Below are 22,257 nucleotides of genomic sequence, written 5' to 3'. Positions count from 1 at the left end.
TACAACATTATCAATCTGCTCACACAGGCCAGCTTCATTTGGACCTCTTTCCGCTAATCCTTGTGAAAAGCGGTCCTCATTGCCAGCTTGTTCCACCCACTAGACGCCACCAGAACAACAGGGCACACTCCCAAGGCATTTTGTTTTCCCCGGGAGGGCTCTCCGGAGTTCCCTAATCTGGGCTCCGCCGCCTGGCAGGGTCAACGGGTTCTCCCTTCCCGACCGTGCCCAGATTAGGGAAACATCATCTCACCGAAAGCTGTTACTAACACGGTAATCTGTCCCTCCATGTTGCGGAACCTCTCCTCTAGCTCTGGAGCTCTTTCCAGTATATCCTTGCCTGCCCTGGCATCCCAGGACGAGGAATGAGAAAGAGAAAAACATAAACTCAAAGTGAAAACCAACTGAGAACGGGTTTGACGGATTATTCTGTGAAGGTGCAAGGGTAGTGAGTGCGTACAGTGAGGCAAAATAAATTAAAACAAACGAGATGATAGCTATACAGCGTTTTGTCTTTTTGTAAAACGGACAGCACCTCATGGGCATGAGTAGCAAACAATGATCCATGAGGTGCAGGGAAAAAGCAACACCGATATAAACAGCTAAATGATGATTGGGAACAGGGGTGTCCTGGGAATGAGCAGCTGCCTCTAATCCCTAGCTGGTGGTTAGTACACCTGCGAGGTGGAGCGCGGGAGAGGAAGGGGAGTGGCGGTGCCATGCGGAACAGACCTTACACAACTTCTCTGCTTTCCTTTAAAAAAAGATAATCATGGGCAGGTAGTAAGAAGAATGTGGATGAAAATACACTTGTATGAATTGAAATGGTCTCCCATTCCATTCTACTCTTTGAAATACAATAGTTTGCAAATGTTTTAAATGCTTCTAAAGTGGCCCTATATCCTATTAAACAAATGTGGACAGATATTAAAGCAGCAGTTTGGATACATCCTTCAAATCTGAGAACTGGAGCAGTTTACACATGAGTGATCCAATCTGCCAGTATAGAGGTGTAGGAAGCTCATCCATGGTGCTTGACTGTAGATATTTTAGCCAAAGTCTGTGCTACAAAATATTGAGTCTAGGGTGTCAATCATTTTGTCAGTGATATTTCTCTTTATTTTCTGATTTTAAAATAAAACAGTATATTAGGAATCAAAAAACAAATGTGTCTTTAATATTAACAGTGAAATAATGAACTGAGGAGAAATACTTGTTATAATCTATAGAATTTGAAAATAAAGAAATTTTAAAAGAGAAGTATGTTTTTGTGTGAAATAAATGCTATGTAACTATAAGCATAAGGCAACACATGTTTTAAAATGGTGCAGATCCAGAAAAACAACTTCATTTCTTACCATCAAAGGATTGTCAGTGAAGTATTTCTGTCTAGCCCCTACTAATGAAATTAAGCTTCCATGCCCCCCTAGAACCCAATAATGTGTACCAAATCCAAAATAACTGCCATACCATTGAATAGTGGTTTAAGCACCTACACATGTTAAAATGTGTGGTAACACAAACATTTCAGAGTTTCATTGTTCAATATACAGCTCTGGAAAAAAAGTTGAAAAGGAAAGTTTTGAGTGAGGAACTAGAGCGTTTTTAACCCATCTGTTCCTCACTCAAAACCTTCCTTTTCAACTTTTTTGGAAAGGAAAGAAAAAGCTGCAGTGTTCTCTTAATTTTTTCTGGAGCTGTATATGCCTATTTAGATGTGATTATAGTACTGAATAATAAGATTTAATAACTCTGTATTACATCTATGCATGGTACACCTATCACTGAATGTTATAATTGGATTCTGTTTTATGTATTTAAAAAAACTACAATCTACATTGTTCTTTGCAAAATGACTGAAGCTTTGTCAAGTTGGATGGGAAACTTTGGTGAACAGCAATTTTATTGAATTGAGGTCTGGACTCTGACTTGTCTGTTCCAGGACATTGATCTTTTTTCTTCATGCCACTCTAGTGTGGCTTTGGCTGTGTTTTTGGGATCGTTGTCCTGCTGGAAGATCAATCTACTTTGCTGTATCTATGTTCAATCAAACAAAAAAATAAAAATAAAGACCTTTTCACAACAGCAGTTGCCACAAAGTGCTTTTACATATACCCAGCCACAATAGTTAATGCACAGTGGCTAGGAAAAACCCCATAGTAGGGTCAAAACATTTTTCCTTTTCTGGTTTGGCTGCATGAAGATTACAAGAGTACATGACCTTTTTGGTGCATGTCAATGTTTTTGCATGATCATATGACAAGCAGGTCAATAAATGCATGTGGGCTGTGTCCAGAGTCCTACAAGTTTCCTAAGGAGCAGAAACATTGGTGTATGGGCTATTAGACCCTCCTTCATTTTTTAGTCTCACTGATCTGATCTGGTCATTTAAAATCGTAGCCATTAAAATATGAGATAGTCGTCATATGTGCAGCAGTCCCTGAGCAATAATGGGATCCAACAGCGGTGGAGGGGCTTACAAAGTAAACTTTTTCTGGACTTCATCTCAAAACATCAAGACACGCAATCAGAGTTTAGGGGACCGGTTAGTGCAGAGCAAAGTAACCATATGATGTATGAAGTTATTATGTCAGGTTTTATGTACCAAAGCCATTAACGTTTGGGGATGTTTCTGCAGCGTGTAAGGAGAGTAGAAATTGTGCTATGTGTGGAGAGGACCATGACTATGGTAAATGTGGGGAGGACATTCAAACAAAATATAGTTGTGGGTGACCATAATGTGGCTTACAATGGGTGTAAAGTGATGAAACGGGTAGTTTAGGTGCAGCAAATAAGAGAGGCGTGGAAAGTCTCTTTTGCTGTGGCAGTGAGGCTGGTTCAGGTCCTGGGAGATACTGGATTGTGGGAGGGTTGGGTAGGAGAGGATAGAATGGGGACCAAGGAAAATAAATGTAGAAACATGGTTTATTTGAACAAAAGGAAAATAGTGGTGTTCATAACAGCAATTAGTAGCTCTTTAAATATTGACTGGTTGAACGGATTCAGTGAGTAGTTATAGCGATGAAGAGATTAATCGATATGATAGGGCTAGAAGTTCAAGATGACCTCAATCAATCATGTCAGAAGCGACGTGTTACTGGTTTAGTACTGGGTTTACAGTGGAATGCTTGCAGCTTGTTTGCCAAAGGTCAGGAGATTGAACATTTCATTGTAGAAATGCCAGCTAAACCTGATATGATTTGTGGTCATGAAACATGGCTAGACCCACCTTAGAGTTGGTGAGAAGAATTATGTAGAACTATTTAGTGCTTTGTGGAGGCAGGGATTTAGAAGGAGTCGTAGAGGATGTGCCACCTTTGTTATGGGAAAGGCAGTTTAGCCACACAGTGGTCAATTATTGCATTGTAGTTACTTCCACCTCTGGTTGTTACTTCCACAACTAGGGACATATTCCAATCTATGCTTTTTGGTGCTTTATCATATGGCAGAGTGGTTTAACTCATGGGTCAAGCTAGGGTCACTAAGGCATGACCTTTGGTCCTTGGTCAAGACCCAAGATCTGCAAAAGGTTAACATTCCAACGATAGCACATGACCAGACACACAGGGTGTAGGATAGGGCAGAAATTGAGTACATAATATACAAATGGCTATACAAAATTATAAAGAATACTTTAATAAGTAAACAAACATAAAATGTACATTTTCAGGTCCTTCAAGTGGAAAAGGTATAAACTAACACACTGCCAAAATGTAAGGGAAAAAGACAGTGAATAATAAAGGAAGTCTCACACTGTATTCCAGCTCCAAGTGATTCATCAATTAAAACATCACCATTTCGGCCTTGAATAACACTGAAGAAGCTGAAGGATGCCGAAACATTGGTGTTTTAACGAGGGGCGTAGGTTTCATTGTACATGAGTGGGACAATGCCCCCCCCCAACCTAGCTGACATTACCTCTACCTAATTACTTCCCGTAACATATGAATGAGGTAGATATTTAGCTTATCATAGTGCTTTTCTAAGTGTAGTATGGTGTAGTTAGGCTAACGTTATATATGAACGATAGCTCATATATTAGCTTGCTAGCTAACGTTATTTCTCGAGCTAGCAAACAGTCTACATTACTCTAGGTTCACCTCACTCTCAACTAGCACCGATATGACACCAGCCAAGAAAAGACTGAAGTTAGACATTTTTATGCAAAGACAAATTGAGTGCTACAGCTAGCTACGCGACACTAGAAGATATAGCTAGATAACAAACTAGCTTAATAGTTGATCTTTTGAAAAGTTGGCTAAAGTTATGTAGTTCCATACATAAGTGGCTGCATTTCAACCTAATGTGCGTCTTACAAATCAAACTTTGCCATCAAGTTCTGCAGGCGTCAATGTAGATCAAGTTGTTCATGTCACATGTCCTGCATTTTAGCAGGGTCACATGGTGACCTTGACAAGGTCCTTGTCATAGCAGGATCAGACTGTAACGAGGACGCGCGCCACCCCTCCCGACGTGGTGTTCGGTGTGCGTCATCGCCGGCCTTCTAGCCACGCCGCTCCTCCTCCCACGGCACTGTCATGTCTTGTTATTGCACACACCTGGTGTCCATTCCCTCATTAGGTCGCATATATAAGTTCCTGTGTTTCTGGCTGTTTTTGTGTGGTATTGTTGTATGTTCAGTGTTCTGTATTTGCCTTGTGCGGTTGGTTTTTGCGCTTGTGCGTTATTTGAGTTTTGCGTGCCTTGTTTTTCTTCAGAACGCAATACAATTACTCTCTCTGCATCCCTGCATTCGACTCCTTTTTTCAACACGCCTCTAGACACACTGTTACAGAATACCACACCAGCCGAATGGAGTCAGCGGGAAGCGACCTGGTTCTCCAACATGGGAACATGATCGCGTCCCTGGGGGAGGCAGTGACGGAGATGGTCCACGCTATGCCGCGGTTGGCGAGGCTGCCACCTGAGCAGCAACCCCCGACACAAGACCCGGCTGGAGTGCCCCTGCCATCGTCTCCACCGTTGCCGAGGAGGACCATACAGCTGAGCCTTCCCCAGGGATTCGGCGGGGACGCTGCCCAGTGCTCTGGGTTCCTGCTCCAGTTGGAGCTCTACTTTGCCTCCCTCAGCCCTCACCCGGGGGATAGGGAGAAGGTCTCGGCCCTTGTCTCCTGCCTGAGGGGCAAGGCGTTGGACTGGGCCAACTCGTAATGGGCCGGAGTTGGCCCATTATGGGCCGTTCGTCGGCCTCTTCCAGGCCGTGTTCGATCACCCACCCGACGGCAGGGAGGTCGGCGAGCGTCCTGAGGCAGGGGACAAGGAGCGTGCAGGCCTTCGCCCTGGAGTTCAGGACCCTGGCGGCGGGGTCGGGCTGGAACGACAGGGCACTTATTGATCATTTCCGGTGCCACTTACGGTCTGACGTCCGTAGGGAGCTGGCATGCCGGGACGCCATGTTGACATTCGACCAGCTCGTCGACATGGCGATCTGGCTGGACAATCTGCTAGCCACCCGCGGACGCACCGGGAATGATCAGCCCCCTCCGGTACACCCCGTCGCCGGACCTGAACCCATGGAAGTGGGAGGTGCCGCACGAAGGTGAGACGGTGCGGCCTAGGGAGTGTTCCTTTTGTGGGAGGAAGGGACACTCTGCCTCCCACTGTTTCCAGCGAGAGAGGGTCGAGTGGAGGAGGCCTGACACCCCTACACTGAGTCAGGTGAGTAGACCACACACACTGTCAGGGCTCTCTGTGAAGCACATGACACTTTTGGTGGCCTTCCCTGATTTTCCTGCTAACTCTCAGTGTAAGGCACTCAGGCGCAGCTGGGAATTTTATGGACAGCGGTTACGCACGGAAACTGCGCATTCCGCTGGTGCCATTGTCTCAACCTAGGTCCATTACAGGCTTAGACAGCAAACCACTAGGCAATGGTCTCGTTGAACATGTCACGGTCCCATATATCACGATGACCGTACAGCACACCCACACTGAACTAATCGAATTCCATGTTATCCACTCACCTGCTTTCCCTGTGGTGCTGGGTCTTCCCTGGTTGTCGGTACACAACCCGACTATTTCCTGGTCGCAGAGAGTATTGACGGGGTGGTCTCAGGGGTGTCAGGAGAGGTGTCTAGGTATTTCCGTAGGTGCGACCTCGGTGGAAAGTCCAGACAGTGTCTCCGCAGTGCGCATACCCCCGGAATATGCCGATTTAGCGCTGGTCTTTTCTAAGGCCATGGCAAGTCGTTTGCCACCACATCGGCCCGGGGATTGTGCTATAAATCTAAAGGGGGACGCTGTGCCGCCTTATTGTCATGTGTATCCCCTGTCGCAGGCTGAAACGGCAGCGATGGAGATCTACGTGGCCGAATCCCTGCGGCAGGGGCAGATCCGCCGTTCCACCTCGCCTGCCTCCTCGAGTTTCTTTTTCGTGAAGAAGAAGGATGGGGGTTTGCGTCCCTGCATTGACTACAGGGCGCTGAATAAACTGACGGTCCGTTATTCATATCCCATCCACCTTATTTCCCAGTACATCGAGTCAATGCATGGGGCGCGCTTCTTCACGAAACTGGACCTCAAGAGAGCGTATAACTTGGTGAGAATCCGAGAGGGAGACGAGTGGTTGACGGCCTTCAGCACCACCACAGGGCACTACGAGTACCTGGTGATGCCGTATGGGTTGATGAATGCCCCGGCAGTGTTTCAGTCCTTTGTGAACGATGTGTTTAGGGACATGCTGGGGCGCGGAGTTGTGGTTTACATCGACGACATCCTTGTGTATTCCGCTACGCGTGCTGAACATGTGTCTCTCGTTCGCAGGGTGCTGAGGCGGCTGTTGGAGCATGGCCTGTACGCTAAAGCAGAGAAGTGCGTGTTCTTCCAGCGAGCCGTCTCCTTCCTCTGGTTTCGAATTTCCGCCGATGGGGTGGAAATGGAAGTTGATCGTGTGTCAGCCGTGCGTAATTGGCCCGTTCCTACCACGGTTAAGGCGGTACAGCGGTTCATTGGGTTTGCCAATTTCTACCGTAGGTTTATACGGGGCTTCGGCAAGGTAGCAGCTCCTATCACTTCCTTATTGAAGGGTGGGCCGAGCCAGATCACCTGGACGGCCGAGGCAGACGAGGTGTTTCGCACCCTTAAGAGAATGTTCACCTCTGCCCCGGTTTTGGCTCACCCTGACCCGTCACTGCCATTCATAGTGGAGGTGGATGCATCTGAGGTAGGGATAGGTGCTGTGTTGTCCCAACTATCAGGTACCCCTCCTAAGCGTCGCACCTGCGCTTTTTACTTGCGGAAGCTCAGTGAGGCAGAGCGCAACTATGGCGTCGGTGATAGGGAGCTGTTGGCTGTGTTTAGCGCCTTGACTGTTTGGAGACCTTGGCTCGAAGGAGCGAGACACCCGTTTGTAGTCTGGACCGACCACCGAAACCTGGAGTATATACGGGCGGCGAATTAGACTGAACCCTCGTCAGGCCAGGTGGGCGTTGTTTTTTGCCCGGTTAGATTTCACGCTGTCATACGTGCCGGGTACGAAAAACGCCAAGGCAGACGCGCTGTCTTGGTTGTGCGACGCGGGTGTGAGGCGGGTAGACGAGACACCGATTCTGACCGCCTCGTGCATTGTGGCGCCGGTTCTGTGGGACGTGGACGCGGACCTTCAGCGGGCATTGCGTGACGATCCTGGGCCTCCTGGGTGTCCTGCGGGTCGTCAGTACGTCCCGCTGGATGTCCGTGACCGTCTCATTTACTGGGCCCACACGTCCCCTTCCACGGGTCACCCAGGCATAGACCGTACTGTGCGCTGCCTTACCGACAAGTACTGGTGGCCTGGTCTGGCCAAGGATGTGAGAGTGTACGTGTCCTCCTGTTCGGTGTGCGCTCAGTGTAAGGCACCTAGACACCTTCCGGCAGGTAAGTTACATCCTTTGCCCGTTCCACAACGACCGTGGTCTCACCTGTCCATTGATTTTTTAACCGATCTACCCCCCTCACTAGGCAACACCACGATCCTGGTTGTTGTGGACCGGTTTTCAAAGGCCTGCCGGTTCCTTCCTCTCCCCGGTCTCCCGACGGCCCTGCAGACCGCGGAGGCTCTTTTCACCCATGTCTTCCGGCACTACGGGGTGCCGGAGGACATTGTATCTGACCGGGGCCCTCAGTTCACGTCTCAGGTTTGGAAGGCCTTTATGGGCCGATTGGGGGTCTCGGTCAGCCTCACCTCCGGGTTCCACCCCGAAGCTAATGGGCAGGTGGAGCGTGTGAACCAAGACCTGGGTAGGTTCCTGCGGTCCTATTGCCAGGACCGGCCAGGGGAGTGGTCGGAGTTCCTGCCCTGGGCAGAGTATGCCCAGAATTCGCTCCGCCACTCCTCCACTTCCTTGACCCCTTTCCAGTGCATCCTAGGGTACCAGCCGGTCTTGGCACCCTGGCAGTTCCAGCCTGAGACCGGGGCTCCGGCGGTGGATGACTGGTTCCGGTGCGCCGAGGACACCTGGTCCGTAGCTCATCGGCACATCCGGCGCGCCGGGGCTCGCCAGAAGTCCGCTGCCGACCGCCGGCGTAGCGACGCCCCGGTCTACAGAGTGGGCGATCGGGTCTGGCTCTCGACCCGGAACCTCCCTCTCCGCCTGCCCTGCCGGAAGCTGGGCCCGCGGTTTGTGGGGCCGTTCAAAGTCCTGAGGAGAGTGAACGAGGTAACCTATAAGTTACAACTTACCCCCTGATTACAGGATTAATGCTTCGTTCGATGTGTCTGTCGTCAGGCCGGTGGTGGCGGGTCCCCTCCAGCAATCTGAGGTGCGGGAGGTCCCTCCGCCCCCTCTGGACATTGAGGGGGGCCCGGCGTATTCGGTCCGTTCCATCCTCGACTTGAGGCGCCGGGGGGTGGGGCCTGCAGTACCTGGTGGAGTGGGAGGGGTACGGCCCGGAGGAGCGTTGCTGGGTGCCGGCGGTGGATGTTCTTGATCCAGAGCTCCTCGCCGACTTCCATCGTCGGCGCCCTGATCGTCCTGCGCTGTGTCCTCCGGGTCGGCCCCGGGGCCGGCGGGGGCGCGCTGCCGGAGCAGCGCGTCGAGGGGGGGGTACTGTAACGAGGACACGCGTGGAGGATGCACGCCACCCCTCCCGACATGGTGTTCAGTGCGCGTCATCGCCGGCCTTCTAGCCACGCCGCCGCTCCTCCTCTCACGGCACTGTCATGTCTTGTTATTGCACACACCTGGTGTCCATTCCCTCATTAGGTCGCATATATAAGTTCCTGTGTTTCTGGCTGTCTTTGTGTGGTATTGTTCTATGTTCAGTGTTCTGTATTTGCCTTGTGCGGTTGGTTTTTGCGCTTGTGCGTTATTTGAGTTTTGCGTGCCTTGTTTTTCTTCAGAACGCAATACAATTACTCTCTCTGCATCCCTGCATTCGACTCCTTTTTTCAACACGCCTCTAGACACACTGTTACACAGACAGCCTGGGAGAAAAGATTTACTGTGGAGCTGAGGTGAAATGTTGCCTTTATAGGTGGATAACAAAAAAAATTTAAAATATGTGTAGCCCATAACTTGAATGTTCATATTTATTAGCAGAACCAGAAGGATGTTGAGTCAACCAGTGTAGTCATGCAATAGAGTGGTGGAGCTTGGGAGGTGAGGTTGTGAAATTCAAGTAAAGGACAGGCAAAATGTACATGTAGATCACATTATATCAGCCACACACATTGAAATACAAAGGTCTGTAGTAGTTCTTCACTAAGAGCAAACATCATAGACAACTAAGCAATATTAAATGAAATGGGTGAAAGCTGTATTTTCCATGTTTATTCTGGCTAAATCAATGCGATGTTTTGTCCACCACAGTGCACAGTCATCATATTGCCAAAAGTATGTGGACACCTGACCATGCCTATATGAGCTTGTTGGCCATCCCATTCCAAAACCATAGGCATTTGCAAAAACATATTTGTCCCCACTGGCGTAGCTATCGGGGGTGTGGCTGCACCAGGACCTGCAGTGGGTGGGGGGCCGTGCTTGACCTCTATAAAAAAAGTATTCCCACTGGGCTACTTACAGGATGGAAACATCATATTAACATAATGTTGAATGTTAAACAGGTTCTACACAAAACAGTAATTCCTATTTATATTTACAACATCCTATGCATTTGTGTCTAATCATTATGGCCTTTTGGAAAAGTGCAATTAATATCAGCTCCCTAAAAGCATTACCATTATATGTACAGGATTTTATTCAACTGATTAACAAGATTAAACCATTAACTGGATAAAAAAAACAATTATGAATGTTTTCTTGTCACATTAAATGTCCAGTGTCTGTATCCTAGTACTTCCAATACGAGTGGCAGTTTTAGCCCATTACCTGAGAGACCAACAAATGATCCACCAACAAACTGCAATTTAGAGACATTGGCGCTCATTTATCATTCTTGCGTAGAAACGGGCGTATATGTTGGCGTAAGTTTTTGCTTACGCTCCTCTCACCGCCTGATTTATAAAGCTGTGCGTACCTTTAAAATCCAGGTGTACGCAATACCTGCCCTTGATAAATGCCGCGGATGAAAACGATCGTCATTAGAATAACACGCCCCTATATATTCAAGTCTCCACTTCCCTCACGCCCTCATTTTACGCCATGGACACACGGAAGACGGCAAAAAAGAGAAACATCTCTGACATGGAGATTGAGACGATCACCAGGGATGTAGAAATAAATAAAATTGTTTCATTCGGCAGTTTAAAAAGCGGAATAAAAGATGATGTGATTTGGAGTACCATTCATTCACATTAATAATTGCATGACAATTTGTAATATTTGTCTTATTATTTAATGATATTTATTATTAATGATGTTTATTGTTATTTAGAAGAAGAATGTAATTATTATTATTTCTATCATTATTTAAAAGAAGAAGAATGTCATTTTTATTTTTTTGTCAGTTTGAATTATATTTTGTTCATTAAAAGCCTTTTATTACTGAACCCAGTCCGTGCGCAACTACCGGGGCTAACCCTGAAACCTCATGTAAAGGAATACATATAAATCAAATGCTTTGGTAAAGTCACACAAATTAAACCTGGAAGTCCATGTTGCACAAAAATAAACACTGAAGTTTGTAATTATGTTTTTATTTTATTTTTTACAGTGGGTCATAATATATCCTATCTTTTAGTTTGTCAGTGCGTTAGGATTTTTTTTTCTGCGCATTTCCGCACTAACACAAAACGTGCGTACACCACCTCCTGAGCTGGCGTAGGATTTGAGAGTGCCGTACGCGTCCATATTGATAAATCTCAAAGTCACCGTGGTTTTTGGGTGTACGCCAGGTGTACGCTGGAAATGTGGTGTACGCACTTTTGATAAATGAGGGCCATTGACTAAATCTTTGTTTTGAAAAGGCAGTCCCTCCCTCACATACACACCATAGTGGGAAATATATAGGGATGTGTCCTCTATCCTTTTCTATGGCTACATTTGAGGAGGGGTCACTCCTCCCTGTCCTGTCCAAGTCTCAGGAAGATCAATAACAAATTCTTCAGTGGTACTGTGTGGAGCTTCTGTGAACATAGGTTGACAAAATGGGTTATGTGGAAGGACTTCTCAAACAAAATCCAACTGAGGTTACCTTTCTGGGGGCTATGCTGTTTTTGCTGGTCCTCTACCTTTTCTATTCTGTTTCCTGGTTTGAAGTGAGGAGGACAGAGCCCCCAGGACCCAGGCCGCTGCCCCTGCTTGGTAATATTCTCCAGCTGGATCTCAAGAGGCCCTACCGCACTCTCTGTGAGGTGAGAATAATACCCGATTTGCTTTCCGGTTAAAATATTTTTCTATTTAGAGGTTAAAGCAAAAGTTCAAACTTAAAAGCGTTAAGAATTTGAATAGTTGCTCGCTGTCATTTTAGTTTGGAATATAGGTTAATTCACTCACTTTTATTAACTATTTAATCATCTAGTTTATTTAACAATAAAATTCTGAAAATGTCGTAGTCAATCCACGTTTTTATAGTAAGTCCATCATGCACACAGTCTCCAAGTATCGTTCAGCCTACACTGGTTATAACGGATCAAGAGCCAGGCTGGTGGATCGTCCCTGTTTACGCGAAAAACAAAAACGCATGTTGTCATTTCAATGACTGCCGAAGTTATACACTAAAATGCTGCCAGGACAGGAGATATTGTAAGCATAGACACTATGATTGTAAGTACCGCTATATTAAAATTATCTCCACTGACTTATTCAAACGGATCATAACTTTATCAACAAACGGATTAAATAGCGCGATCATTGTGTTTTAATATATTTGAATAATTTTCGGAGAATATCGTAGCCTTGTATACTGCCATCTACTAGATCAGTCTCAGGGCGTCAATGACACTGTGCAATTTTGATGCAATTCAGCTACAGGGGCGTATGTCGTATGTCACAATTCAGGAGAGCCATTTTAAGTAGAAAACATGTCCTGAAACGTCTTATCTTTTTTGCAAAAATGCGTTCTTGAAGAATGCCTTCTTGAAGAAATGTAATGTGCCTTAATAACAAACTAGTATGCAAAGTGTAATACAAATTTAAAAAACACTAAAATCCTTGTTTAACCTGTGGGAAATACAGGATTTCTGTCTGCTAGGCGTGATTAGCTGGGATAATGAAGAGGCTGGACATGCTGACACACTGAGTTCTGATTGGTCTGCCAAGATATTTGCTTTTGTCAAGATAATGGATCGTCAGTAGAACTACAACCCCAGGTTTCAACCACATCACTACCCTGAAATTAGCTGGCGTTATCAAAAAATCTCAGTGGGTAATTTGAGAAACTACTTTCTGGAGGACAAAGTTGTGAGGCTGTGTAAAATGTAAAGAAAAACAAAATGCAATGATGTGCAAATGAATTAAACCCTATAATCAGTAGAAATTATTACAACATAACATTTTCAACATTTTCAACATAACAGAGCAAGTTTTAACAAATTACTCTTTAGCAAATTATTCACTTTATAGCCAAAGAATGGCAATTGTTAGAGCAATTTTGAAATATTTTACCTACCTTGGTTACTACTATGATTTCATTGTATAATATACAATCACATAATTAGAATGTTTTTCATACATTTTCTGACTTATTTTGGAAAGTCTTTTATTATTAAAATACATAGAAAGATAACTTTTGTATTAAGGAATTTACATTTGTTTAAATAAGAAGCATCATCATAAGCAATGTATTTTAATTACACTCAGTATACAATAGTTTGGAGACCCCTTTTCCAAACCATCGGCATCATCCAATTGGGGTATATGAATGTCGGCTCTCGGTGTAGGCCAAGAATTTCCTTATCAGTGCTTTCCTAATGAAAATGGTTATTTGTAATTCTGTAATCATTTGCATAAAAATGTGTGAACTGTTTGCAGTAAATAATTGATCAAATTAGCATGTTGGAATATTTCTTGATTTTGATAAGCATCTGAATGTATCTTCTATTTCTTCAGCTTTCTAAGAAGTATGGTTCAGTCTTCACGGTTCACTTTGGACCCAAGAAAGTGGTTGTTCTGGCTGGATACAAGACTGTGAAAGATGCACTGGTCAATCATGCACAAGATTTTGGGGACAGGGATATCACTCCTATGTTCTATGATCTCAATAAAGGACATGGTAATAATGGATAACAATGCTGATCCATCCATCCATCTTCTTCCGCTTATCCGGGGCCGGGTCGCGGGGGCAGCAGTCTAAGCAGGGATGCCCAGACTTCTCTCTCCCCAGACACTTCCTCTAGTTTTTTCGGGGGGATACCGAGGCGTTCCCAGGCCAGCCGGGAGACATAGTCCCTCCAGCGTGTCCTAGGTCTTCCCTGGGGTCTCCTCCCGGTGGGACGGGACCGGAACACCTTCCCAGGAAGGCGTTCCGGAGGCATCCGAAACAGATGCCCAAGCCACCTCAGCTGACCCCTCTCGATGTGGAGGAGCAGCGGCTCTACTCTGAGCTCCTCCCGGGTGACCGAGCTTCTCACCCTATCTCTAAGGGATCGCCCAGCCACCCTGCGGAGAAAGCTCATTTCGGCCGCCTGTATCCGGGATCTTGTCCTTTCGGTCATGACCCAAAGCTCATGACCATAGGTGAGAGTAGGAACGTAGATTGACTAGTAAATCGAGAGCTTCGCCTTGCGGCTCAGCTCTTTCTTCACCACGACAGACCGATACATCGACTGCATTACTGCAGAAGCTGCACCGATCCGTCTGTCAATCTCCCGTTCCATCCTTCCCTCACTCGTGAACAAGACCCCTAGATACTTAAACTCCTCCACTTGAGGCAGGCACTCTTTTCCGACTGAGGACCATGGCCTCGGATTTGGAGGTACTGATTCTCATCCCCACCGCTTCACACTCGGCTGCAAACCGTCCCAGTGCATGCTGAAGGTCCTGGTTAGAAGGGGCCAACACAACAACATCATCTGCAAAGAGCAGAGAGATCCTCGAAGTACTCCTTCCACCGCTCCTTCCACCGCCCGACGACATCCTCAGTTGAGGTCAACAGCTGCCCACCTCTACTGTAAACAGCGTTGGTAGGGCACTGTTTCCCTCTCCTGAGGCGCCGGATGGTTTGCCAGAATCTCTTCGAGGCCAGCCGATAGTCCTTCTCCATGGACTCACCGAACTCCTCCCAGGCCCGAGTTTTTGCCGCCACAACCACCCGGGCTGCAGCCCGCTTGGCCTGTCGGTACCCGTCAGCTGCCTCAGGAGTCCCACAAGCCAACCAGGCCTGATAGGACTCCTTCTTCAGCTTGACGGCATCCCTTACTTCCGGTGTCCACCACCGGGTTCGGGGATTGCCGCCTCGACAAGCACCGGAGACCTTGTGGCCACAGCTTCGAGCGGCCGCTTCGACAATGGCGGTGGAGAACATGGTCCACTCAGACTCAATATCTCCAGCCTCCCTCGGGATCCAGTCGAAGCTCTGCCGGAGGTGGGAGTTAAAGATCTCTCTGACAGGAGACTCGGCCAGACGTTCGGCCAGCATACCCTTACAGTACGCTTGGGCCTGCCGAGCCTGTCCAGCTTCCTCCCCCGCCATCGGATCCAACTCACCACCAGGTGGTGATCAGTTGACAGCTCCGCCCCTCTCTTCACCCGAGTGTCCAAAACATACGGCCGCAGGTCAGATGAGACGACAACAAAGTCGATCATCGACCTGCGGCCTAGGGTGTCCTGGTGCCACGTGCACTGATGGACACCCTTATGCATGAACATGGTGTTCGTTATGGACAAACTGTGACTAGCACAGAAGTCCAATAACTGAACACCACTCGGGTTCAGATCAGGGGGGCCGTTCCTCCCTATCACGCCCCTCCAGGTGTCACTGTCGTTGCCCACGTGGGCGTTGAAGTCCCCCAGTAGAACGATAGAGTCCCCAGTCAGAGCACTTTCCAGCACCCCTCCCAGAGACTCCAAGAAGGTCGGGTGCTCTACACTGCCGTTCGGCCCGTAGGCACAAACAACAGTGAGAGACCTATCCCTGACCCGTAGGCGCAGGGAAACGACCCTCTCGTTCACCGGGGTAAACTCCAACACATGGCGGCAGAGCTGGGGAGCAAAAGCAAACCCACACCAGCCCACCGCCTCTCACCATGGGAAACTCCAGAGTGGTGAAGAGTCCATCCTCTCTCAAGGAGTGTGGTTCCAGAGCCCAAGCCGTGCGTAGAGGTGATCCCGACTACCTCTAATCGGAACCTCTCAACCTCACGCACGATTTTAGGCTCCTTCCCCGCCAGCGAGGTGACATTCCACGTCCCTAGAGCTAGTTTCCTTGTCCATAGATCGGGTTGTCTAGGCCCCTGCCTTCGACTGCCGCCCGATCCTCTTCGCACCGGCCCCTTATGGTCCCTCCCGTGGGTGGTGAGCCCACAGGAAGGCGGCCCCACGTCGCCCGTTCGGGCTGAGCCTGGCCGGGCCCCATGGGGAAAGGCCTGGCCACCAGGCGCTCGCTTACAAGCCCCAACCCCGGGCCTGGCTCCAGGGTGGAGCCCCGGCTGCGCCATACCGGGCGACGTCACGGAACTCAAGGTCTTTATCATCATTAAGGGGGTTTTGAACCGCTCTTAGTCTGACCCGTCGCCTAAGACCTGTTTGCCTTGGGAGACCCTACCAGGGGCATATAGCCCCAGACAACATAGCTCCTAGGGTCATTTGGGTACTCAAATCCCTCCACTGCGTTAAGGTGGCAGTTCATGGAGGGGTGGAATGCTGATATGCTTTTGAAATGCTTTAACTAGGATCCAAATATTTTTCTTGTTGAAGAAACTTTAGAAACCTTTTAGTGTATGTTCACTTATATAATTTTCTTTTAATATTACAGTCAGTGATCTTGGAATAATGTTTTAATTTGACATATTATTTGTTTAACATTTTTGTTATCATCCCGGTGAAATGATCTACCTCTTCTCACAGGGATTATCTTTTCCAATGGAGACTCATGGAAGGAGATGAGACGCTTTGCCCTGACAAACCTTAGGGAGTTTGGGATGGGCAAGAAAGGGGCAGAAGAGAAAATATTATTGGAGATTCCCAAACTGATTGAAGTATTTGAGAAATTTGGGGGTAAGAGCAATATCTACATAATAGTACCTTTTGGACAATTGTGAGGGGTGAATGCGATTGTGCTCTACATTATTTTGTAAATAATTCTACAGTGAAGTGGTGACTCCGGGTTGCTGGCCATTTCTTCCAATCTTCCTCCATTCAGTGCCATTTTGCCCATCTTTATATTTTCTTTTTATTGGCCAGTCTGAGATACAGCTTTACAGTGGAGTTGCATCTTCACTGTTGACATTGAGATTGGTGTCTTGTGGATAATATTTTATGAATCCCCCAGTTAAGGACCTTTAAGGCATCTGTTTCTCAAACTACACACTAATGTATTTGTCCTCTTGCTCAGTTGTGCACCTGGGCCTCCCACTCCTCTTTCTGTTCTGGTTAGAGCCAGTTTGTGCTGTTCTGTGAAGGGAGGAGTACAGCATTGTACGAGATTCTTCAGTTCTTCATTCTTCATCAAGAAAACACTAACAAGTTTCAGAAGAAAGTTCTTTGTTTCTGGCCATTATGAGCCTGTTATCAAACCCACAATTGCTGATGCTCTAGATGCTCAAATAATTTAAAGATGGACAGTTTTTTATTGTTTCTTTAATCAGCACAACAGTATTAAGCTGTGCCAACATAATTGCAAAATTCGAATGATCACATAGACTTTTAAAATTATTAACTTGGATTAGCAAACACAATGTGCCATTGGAACACAGCACTGATGGTTGCTGATAATGGGCATCTGGACACACATGTAGATATTCCATTAAAACTTTTCCAGCTACAATTATTATTTACAAAATTGACAATGTCTACACAGTTTATTTTGATTAATTTGATGTTATTTTAATGGACATAATTTATTTTTCTTCAGAAAACAAGGACATTTCTAATTGACACCCAAATTTTGAAGGGTTGTGTAGCTGTTGGTGAATCTCGTCTTTGTCCCCCAGTTAAACTAGCCCAGATTTATTATTTCTGTGTCAAATTCACACTTTATTGAGGTAAAATTTAAGGGAACATCACATCACAGTTTAACTGACTTGTTGTTGTACTTCAGGGATATCAATCTGTCAATCGCTTAAGCGATTGTCAATCAATGTAACCTGATTCGGTGCAAATAAGTGACAACAGGTGCACTGGAGAGGCAACAGGAAGACAATCCCCAATAAGGGAATGGCTTTGCAGGTCGTGGCCACAGACAATTGCTCTCTCTTCATCATTCCTGACTGATTTTTCTCTAGTTCTGAGGACAGATCTGGATTATGGTTAAAACCTCTTGAGTCTAAATGAAGAAATTCTCCATTATAACTGCAATTTATGTGCACATATGTTTTCAGGAAATGCACAGTGAAGGTATTCTGTATAAAATACACCTGGGAGATTATGAGGAATTCATCAGAATGTAGATTGAAAGAAATAAGGTTTTCAGGCACAAGCTAAAACACACAACAACAAAAAAAGCTTTTTTCTATTCATTCATGGACAGGCTAAAACTAAAATATTGATATTCTCAGCTAAACACACATCCTACAGTTACCCAAACATGTTAACATTATCAGAAAAAAATTGGGGATTGATAGACTGAGTGCTAGATCTGAGCAGCTATTTTAGTAAGTGGTGACGAGCCATTTCTAAGTGTCCCTTTACTTCAAATGTGTAAATTGCATCATTCCACTGTTTGAAGTACATCTGTAATGTTTTAAATGCTATTTGTTTAGAATATAAAAGAAATTCTACAATAAAAACACAAGCATTCTGACCCCATTAACTTTCCATGAGAACTTCAAATTATTGCACAATGAGGAGCCATATAGAGGCAGGTAGCGAGGGACAAATGAGACGCGGGTGAAATCAGTTAACACATGAGACTGAAACAGAACATAGAAACACACAAACTAAAACTTAAATTCATTGAGAAGCAGAGGCTGTGCCCGGTTAATACAGTTCTAGTGTTTTCCTCATTGTGGGGTGAAACCTAAACGTTCCATTATGTTCCAATTACTTCTTTCCTGTATCTACACTGTGTTTGTTCTTCTTTTTTTGTGTTGGAACAGGTAAAGCTTTTGACACCACCGAGCCTGTGAATTATGCTGCCTCCAATATCATCTCATCCATTGTATACGGTAGCAGGTTTGAATACAATGACCCTCAATTCCAAGGGATGGTGGACATAAACAATGAGACCATACGCCTTTTAGGTTCCGCATCTATTCAGGTACTGTTTACATATGAGTACAATCTGTTTTCACATGCCTGATCTGATTATGGGAAACCAATCTTTTGCCGTGGTAATATGCTTTCCATTTGGATTGGTTACGGGGAAGTAGGTATACAGCATGTTTCCTTGTCTGGGTCCTTGGCTGAAAAACTGGAGAAGTATTATGAGAAATGTTGAGATAAACAAGAAGGAGCTAAAGGAGCTGGTGCGGGGTCTGAGGGAGACTTTGAACCCTCAAATGTCCAGAGGCTTCGTGGATTCGTTCCTCATCCAAAAGCAGACCCTGGAGGTATGAAGAACAACTTTCATCAGTGGCAAATAACGCCTTGGGTGTTCGTTATTGACATCGAGATTTGGGATCTTCGACTTTCAATTCACAAATGGGGAGAACATAATCTGCCTGTGAAGTTTGCTATTATCTGGTATTTGTAAAAAAAAAAAAATATTGTAATTAACTTAGAGTTATCATATTCTCTGAATAAGACGTGACACATTCGTTATCTGTTGGTCTGTATCTGTCAGGAAGCCATCACTGTGGACTCCTTGTACCATGAAGACAACCTGATGCATTCTATTTTCAACTTGTTTGGTGCTGGTACTGACACCACATCAACAACTATTCGATGGGGACTGTTGCTCATGGCCAAATACCCCCACATACAGGGTAATGAGCAATAGAAACACTCATTCACACTATTGGGCAGATACAGATTATAGGTCATACACAACTGTCATGACATTTCTGTTACATACAAACATCTATTTAAAGCTTTATTGTTCTAGTCCTTGTTTAGACTTCCCCTGAACATGATAGCATTTATTAGAAGTTTAGCTGAGATTAAGGTTTAACATTACATTAACTTTGGCAGTATCTCATGCTTTATGTGTAAGACCTGGTCCAAAAGGAGATCACCAGGGTTATAGGAGGTCGTCAACCTTTGGTAGAAGACAGGAAGAACTTGCCCTACACTGATGCTGTGATACATGAGACCCAGAGATTGGCCAGCATTGTACCAATGTCTATCCCTCATGCCACCAGTCGAGACATTACCTTCCAGGGATATTTTATCAAGAAGGTCAGATACCAGGATTTTTGTAGAGGACATATCATACATGTGAATGTAAATCGAATGTAATGGTCATTGTAGATACAAGTAACTTAAATTCATAACAAAGGAAGTTATCAATTTTTTTTATACAATTAGTGATCACCGATTTGATCTCACTCATCACCTTATGTCTGTATTTGTCTAATTTTATTGGTTGTAGGGGACGTCTGTTATTCCTCTACTTACGTCTGTTCTTCATGATGAGGGTGAATGGGAGAGCCCCCACACCTTTAATCCCGCCCACTTTCTGGATGAGCAGGGCAGATTCATCAAGAAGGAAGCCTTTATGGCCTTTTCTGCAGGTATTAATTTCTCCTGATGATTTAGCGTGGGGTAGAAAATAGAACTAGACTCTGATCTATTGTACAGACATCTTGTTGTCTTCTATGTCTCTCTCTCTCAGGTCGTAGGGTGTGTCTGGGGGAGAGTCTGGCCAGGATGGAGCTTTTCCTCTTCTTCACCTCTCTCCTGCAGCGCTTTCATTTCTCCCCTCCACCTGGAGTAACAGAGGATGATCTGGACCTCACACCAGCTGTGGGGTTCACACTCGGTCCTTTACCCCACCAGCTATGTGCTGTGAGTCGGGTCTGAGGAGAGAGACTCAGTGACTCAGGACAACCCTAAATAATTAAATGGAGTCTTCATGTAGGGCATCAACAACAAGCTGAGATCAAAAAGAAAATGTAATGTATTGTTGATTCCAATATCGCTCCCTAAACCTTGCTAAAGTCCATTGTGCCTCTGATCATAGACTATGCATTTATGACTTACATCCCAAACCAGAAGGTTTCACCAGAAAAGGAACTAGGCAAGCCTAGTTCAGCCGCCCCGCATTTTAAAGTGATTAATATTATTACTCTCCCTGGACTCGAAACCAGGTCTCCCACATGAGAAGCAGTGTCCTTAACCACTACACCACAGTGGTATACATTTGCCCAGTGTGGTATAGCATCTCGACATTTGTTAATTTTGTCATGCAGTAACATCACATCAAGTTTGATTATTTCGCTCAATAGGGTTTAGGTTTTGACAGGAATGTTTCTGAACTTTCACCCTTTAGAAATGTAGCAGTAAGATCGAGCACCTGAGTATATACAATTAATCACAGTAGAAGAATATAGTAAAATGATGTATAATCAATGTATCAAGACAATAATCAGTCTGGGGATAATCAAATAACAATGAATGTAAAGGGCCCTAATGGCTCCATTATTTTTATACAGGTTTCTAAAGCCTATGCTACCAATAGTTAACAAGGAACGGATCTTGGAAGGTTGTGAAACAATGGTGACGAATGGGGAGAAAGATCCGCCCACGAATTAGCATAAGGCGATGGCCAGAAAGGTTAAGCAAAGATAACACTATTAATGTGTGTGTCCAGAGTTGGCAGGACAGTTGTTCCTGCAGGTCAACTCTGCTTTTATGATTGCCCATTAAAAGTCTAATTTGAATCCTCAAACTCCTGAGTTATTGCATCTTTTTGAGTTGTTGCATCCATTTTGGCAAGACAACAAATTTTCCACGACACCCCTGGCTCCTACGCCTTTGCGTGTATGGGACAACGACAGTACAGTTCCTTTAAAACATGAATGCTTCCAATGTGATGACATATGTAATAGAAGTACATTTGCAGTTTGCTTGAGAGTTCAACCTGACTAGTGAGCAGACTCAGATTTCAGTGTATTTCTCATCGCCTACCCTGACTTAGACCTCACTGCAGACACATAGGGTGGAAATTGAGTACATATACACACATTTCTATACGAAATTAAAGAATCCCATAATAAGTAAACAAACATAAAATTTACAATTTTCAGTTCCTTCAAATGGAAAAGGTATAAACTGACTCACTCCCAAGGTGTTATTAGAGCTACTGGCTAACGGAAAAAACTGTGAATCATAAAGAAAGTCTCACACTGTATTCCAGCTCCAAGTGATTCATCAATTAAAACATCAATGTTTCAGCCTTGAAAAACCCTAAAGAAGCCGATTGTTGCTGAAACTTAACTGTTTTCACAGCTATAAATCACTAGGAGCTGAAATACAGAGTGTGTGAGTTTCATAAAATGGGACACAGCTGGCTGAACAATTATCACTTAATAGAGAAGCTTTAAACAGGACAGTGTAATTATTGCCAATAAATTGAATCTGTACTGTGTTGACAAAGTGTGGGTGTTGTGAGAGGGAGGGAGGAGGATTAAGACTATGTCTGAGAAAAGATGGGATACAGGAATTTAGTTTGAACAGTGAGTACTGAGTAGATCACAGATTTGTCGCAGCCCTGAATTAGCTCACCTGAATAAAACAACCATGGGCTTAGTAATTTGAATCAGGTGTGCTAGCTTGAGAATTCAATACATGGAACGGCTGAGAGAAAAAGGGATACAGGAAT

At 45.3% G+C, this 22,257-nt stretch overlaps 1 protein-coding gene across 4 annotated transcripts; it reads left to right on the top strand.

Annotated features, from left to right (window-relative positions):
• The first annotated feature begins 11,445 nt into the window (after positions 1 to 11,445).
• LOC105008232 (cytochrome P450 2K1-like) lies at positions 11,446 to 21,324 on the top strand. Of its 4 annotated transcripts, none has more exons than XM_034295125.1 (10): positions 11,650 to 11,752; positions 12,576 to 12,761; positions 13,449 to 13,611; positions 16,404 to 16,553; positions 18,593 to 18,753; positions 18,866 to 19,045; positions 19,279 to 19,420; positions 19,648 to 19,832; positions 20,026 to 20,167; positions 20,269 to 21,324. In XM_034295125.1, exons 3-10 carry the CDS (start codon positions 13,584 to 13,586, stop codon positions 20,454 to 20,456), a joined length of 1,176 nt encoding a protein of 391 aa, XP_034151016.1. In that variant the 5' UTR covers positions 11,650 to 11,752; positions 12,576 to 12,761; positions 13,449 to 13,583; the 3' UTR covers positions 20,457 to 21,324. The 4 variants fall into 4 exon arrangements, with proteins under 4 accessions (XP_010865789.2, XP_034151015.1, XP_034151016.1 ...); XM_034295126.1 differs by lacking the exon at positions 11,650 to 11,752 and adding an exon at positions 11,779 to 12,164; XM_010867487.5 differs by lacking the exon at positions 12,576 to 12,761 and having other exon boundaries at positions 11,446 to 11,752.
• The last annotated feature ends 933 nt before the right edge of the window (positions 21,325 to 22,257 follow it).

The sequence above is a fragment of the Esox lucius genome, chromosome 11 (genome assembly GCF_011004845.1).
Source record: "Esox lucius isolate fEsoLuc1 chromosome 11, fEsoLuc1.pri, whole genome shotgun sequence".
Classification (NCBI taxonomy): domain Eukaryota; kingdom Metazoa; phylum Chordata; class Actinopteri; order Esociformes; family Esocidae; genus Esox; species Esox lucius.
Note: the sequence above shows the minus strand (reverse complement) of the source record. Positions and strands in the feature narration are given on the sequence as shown.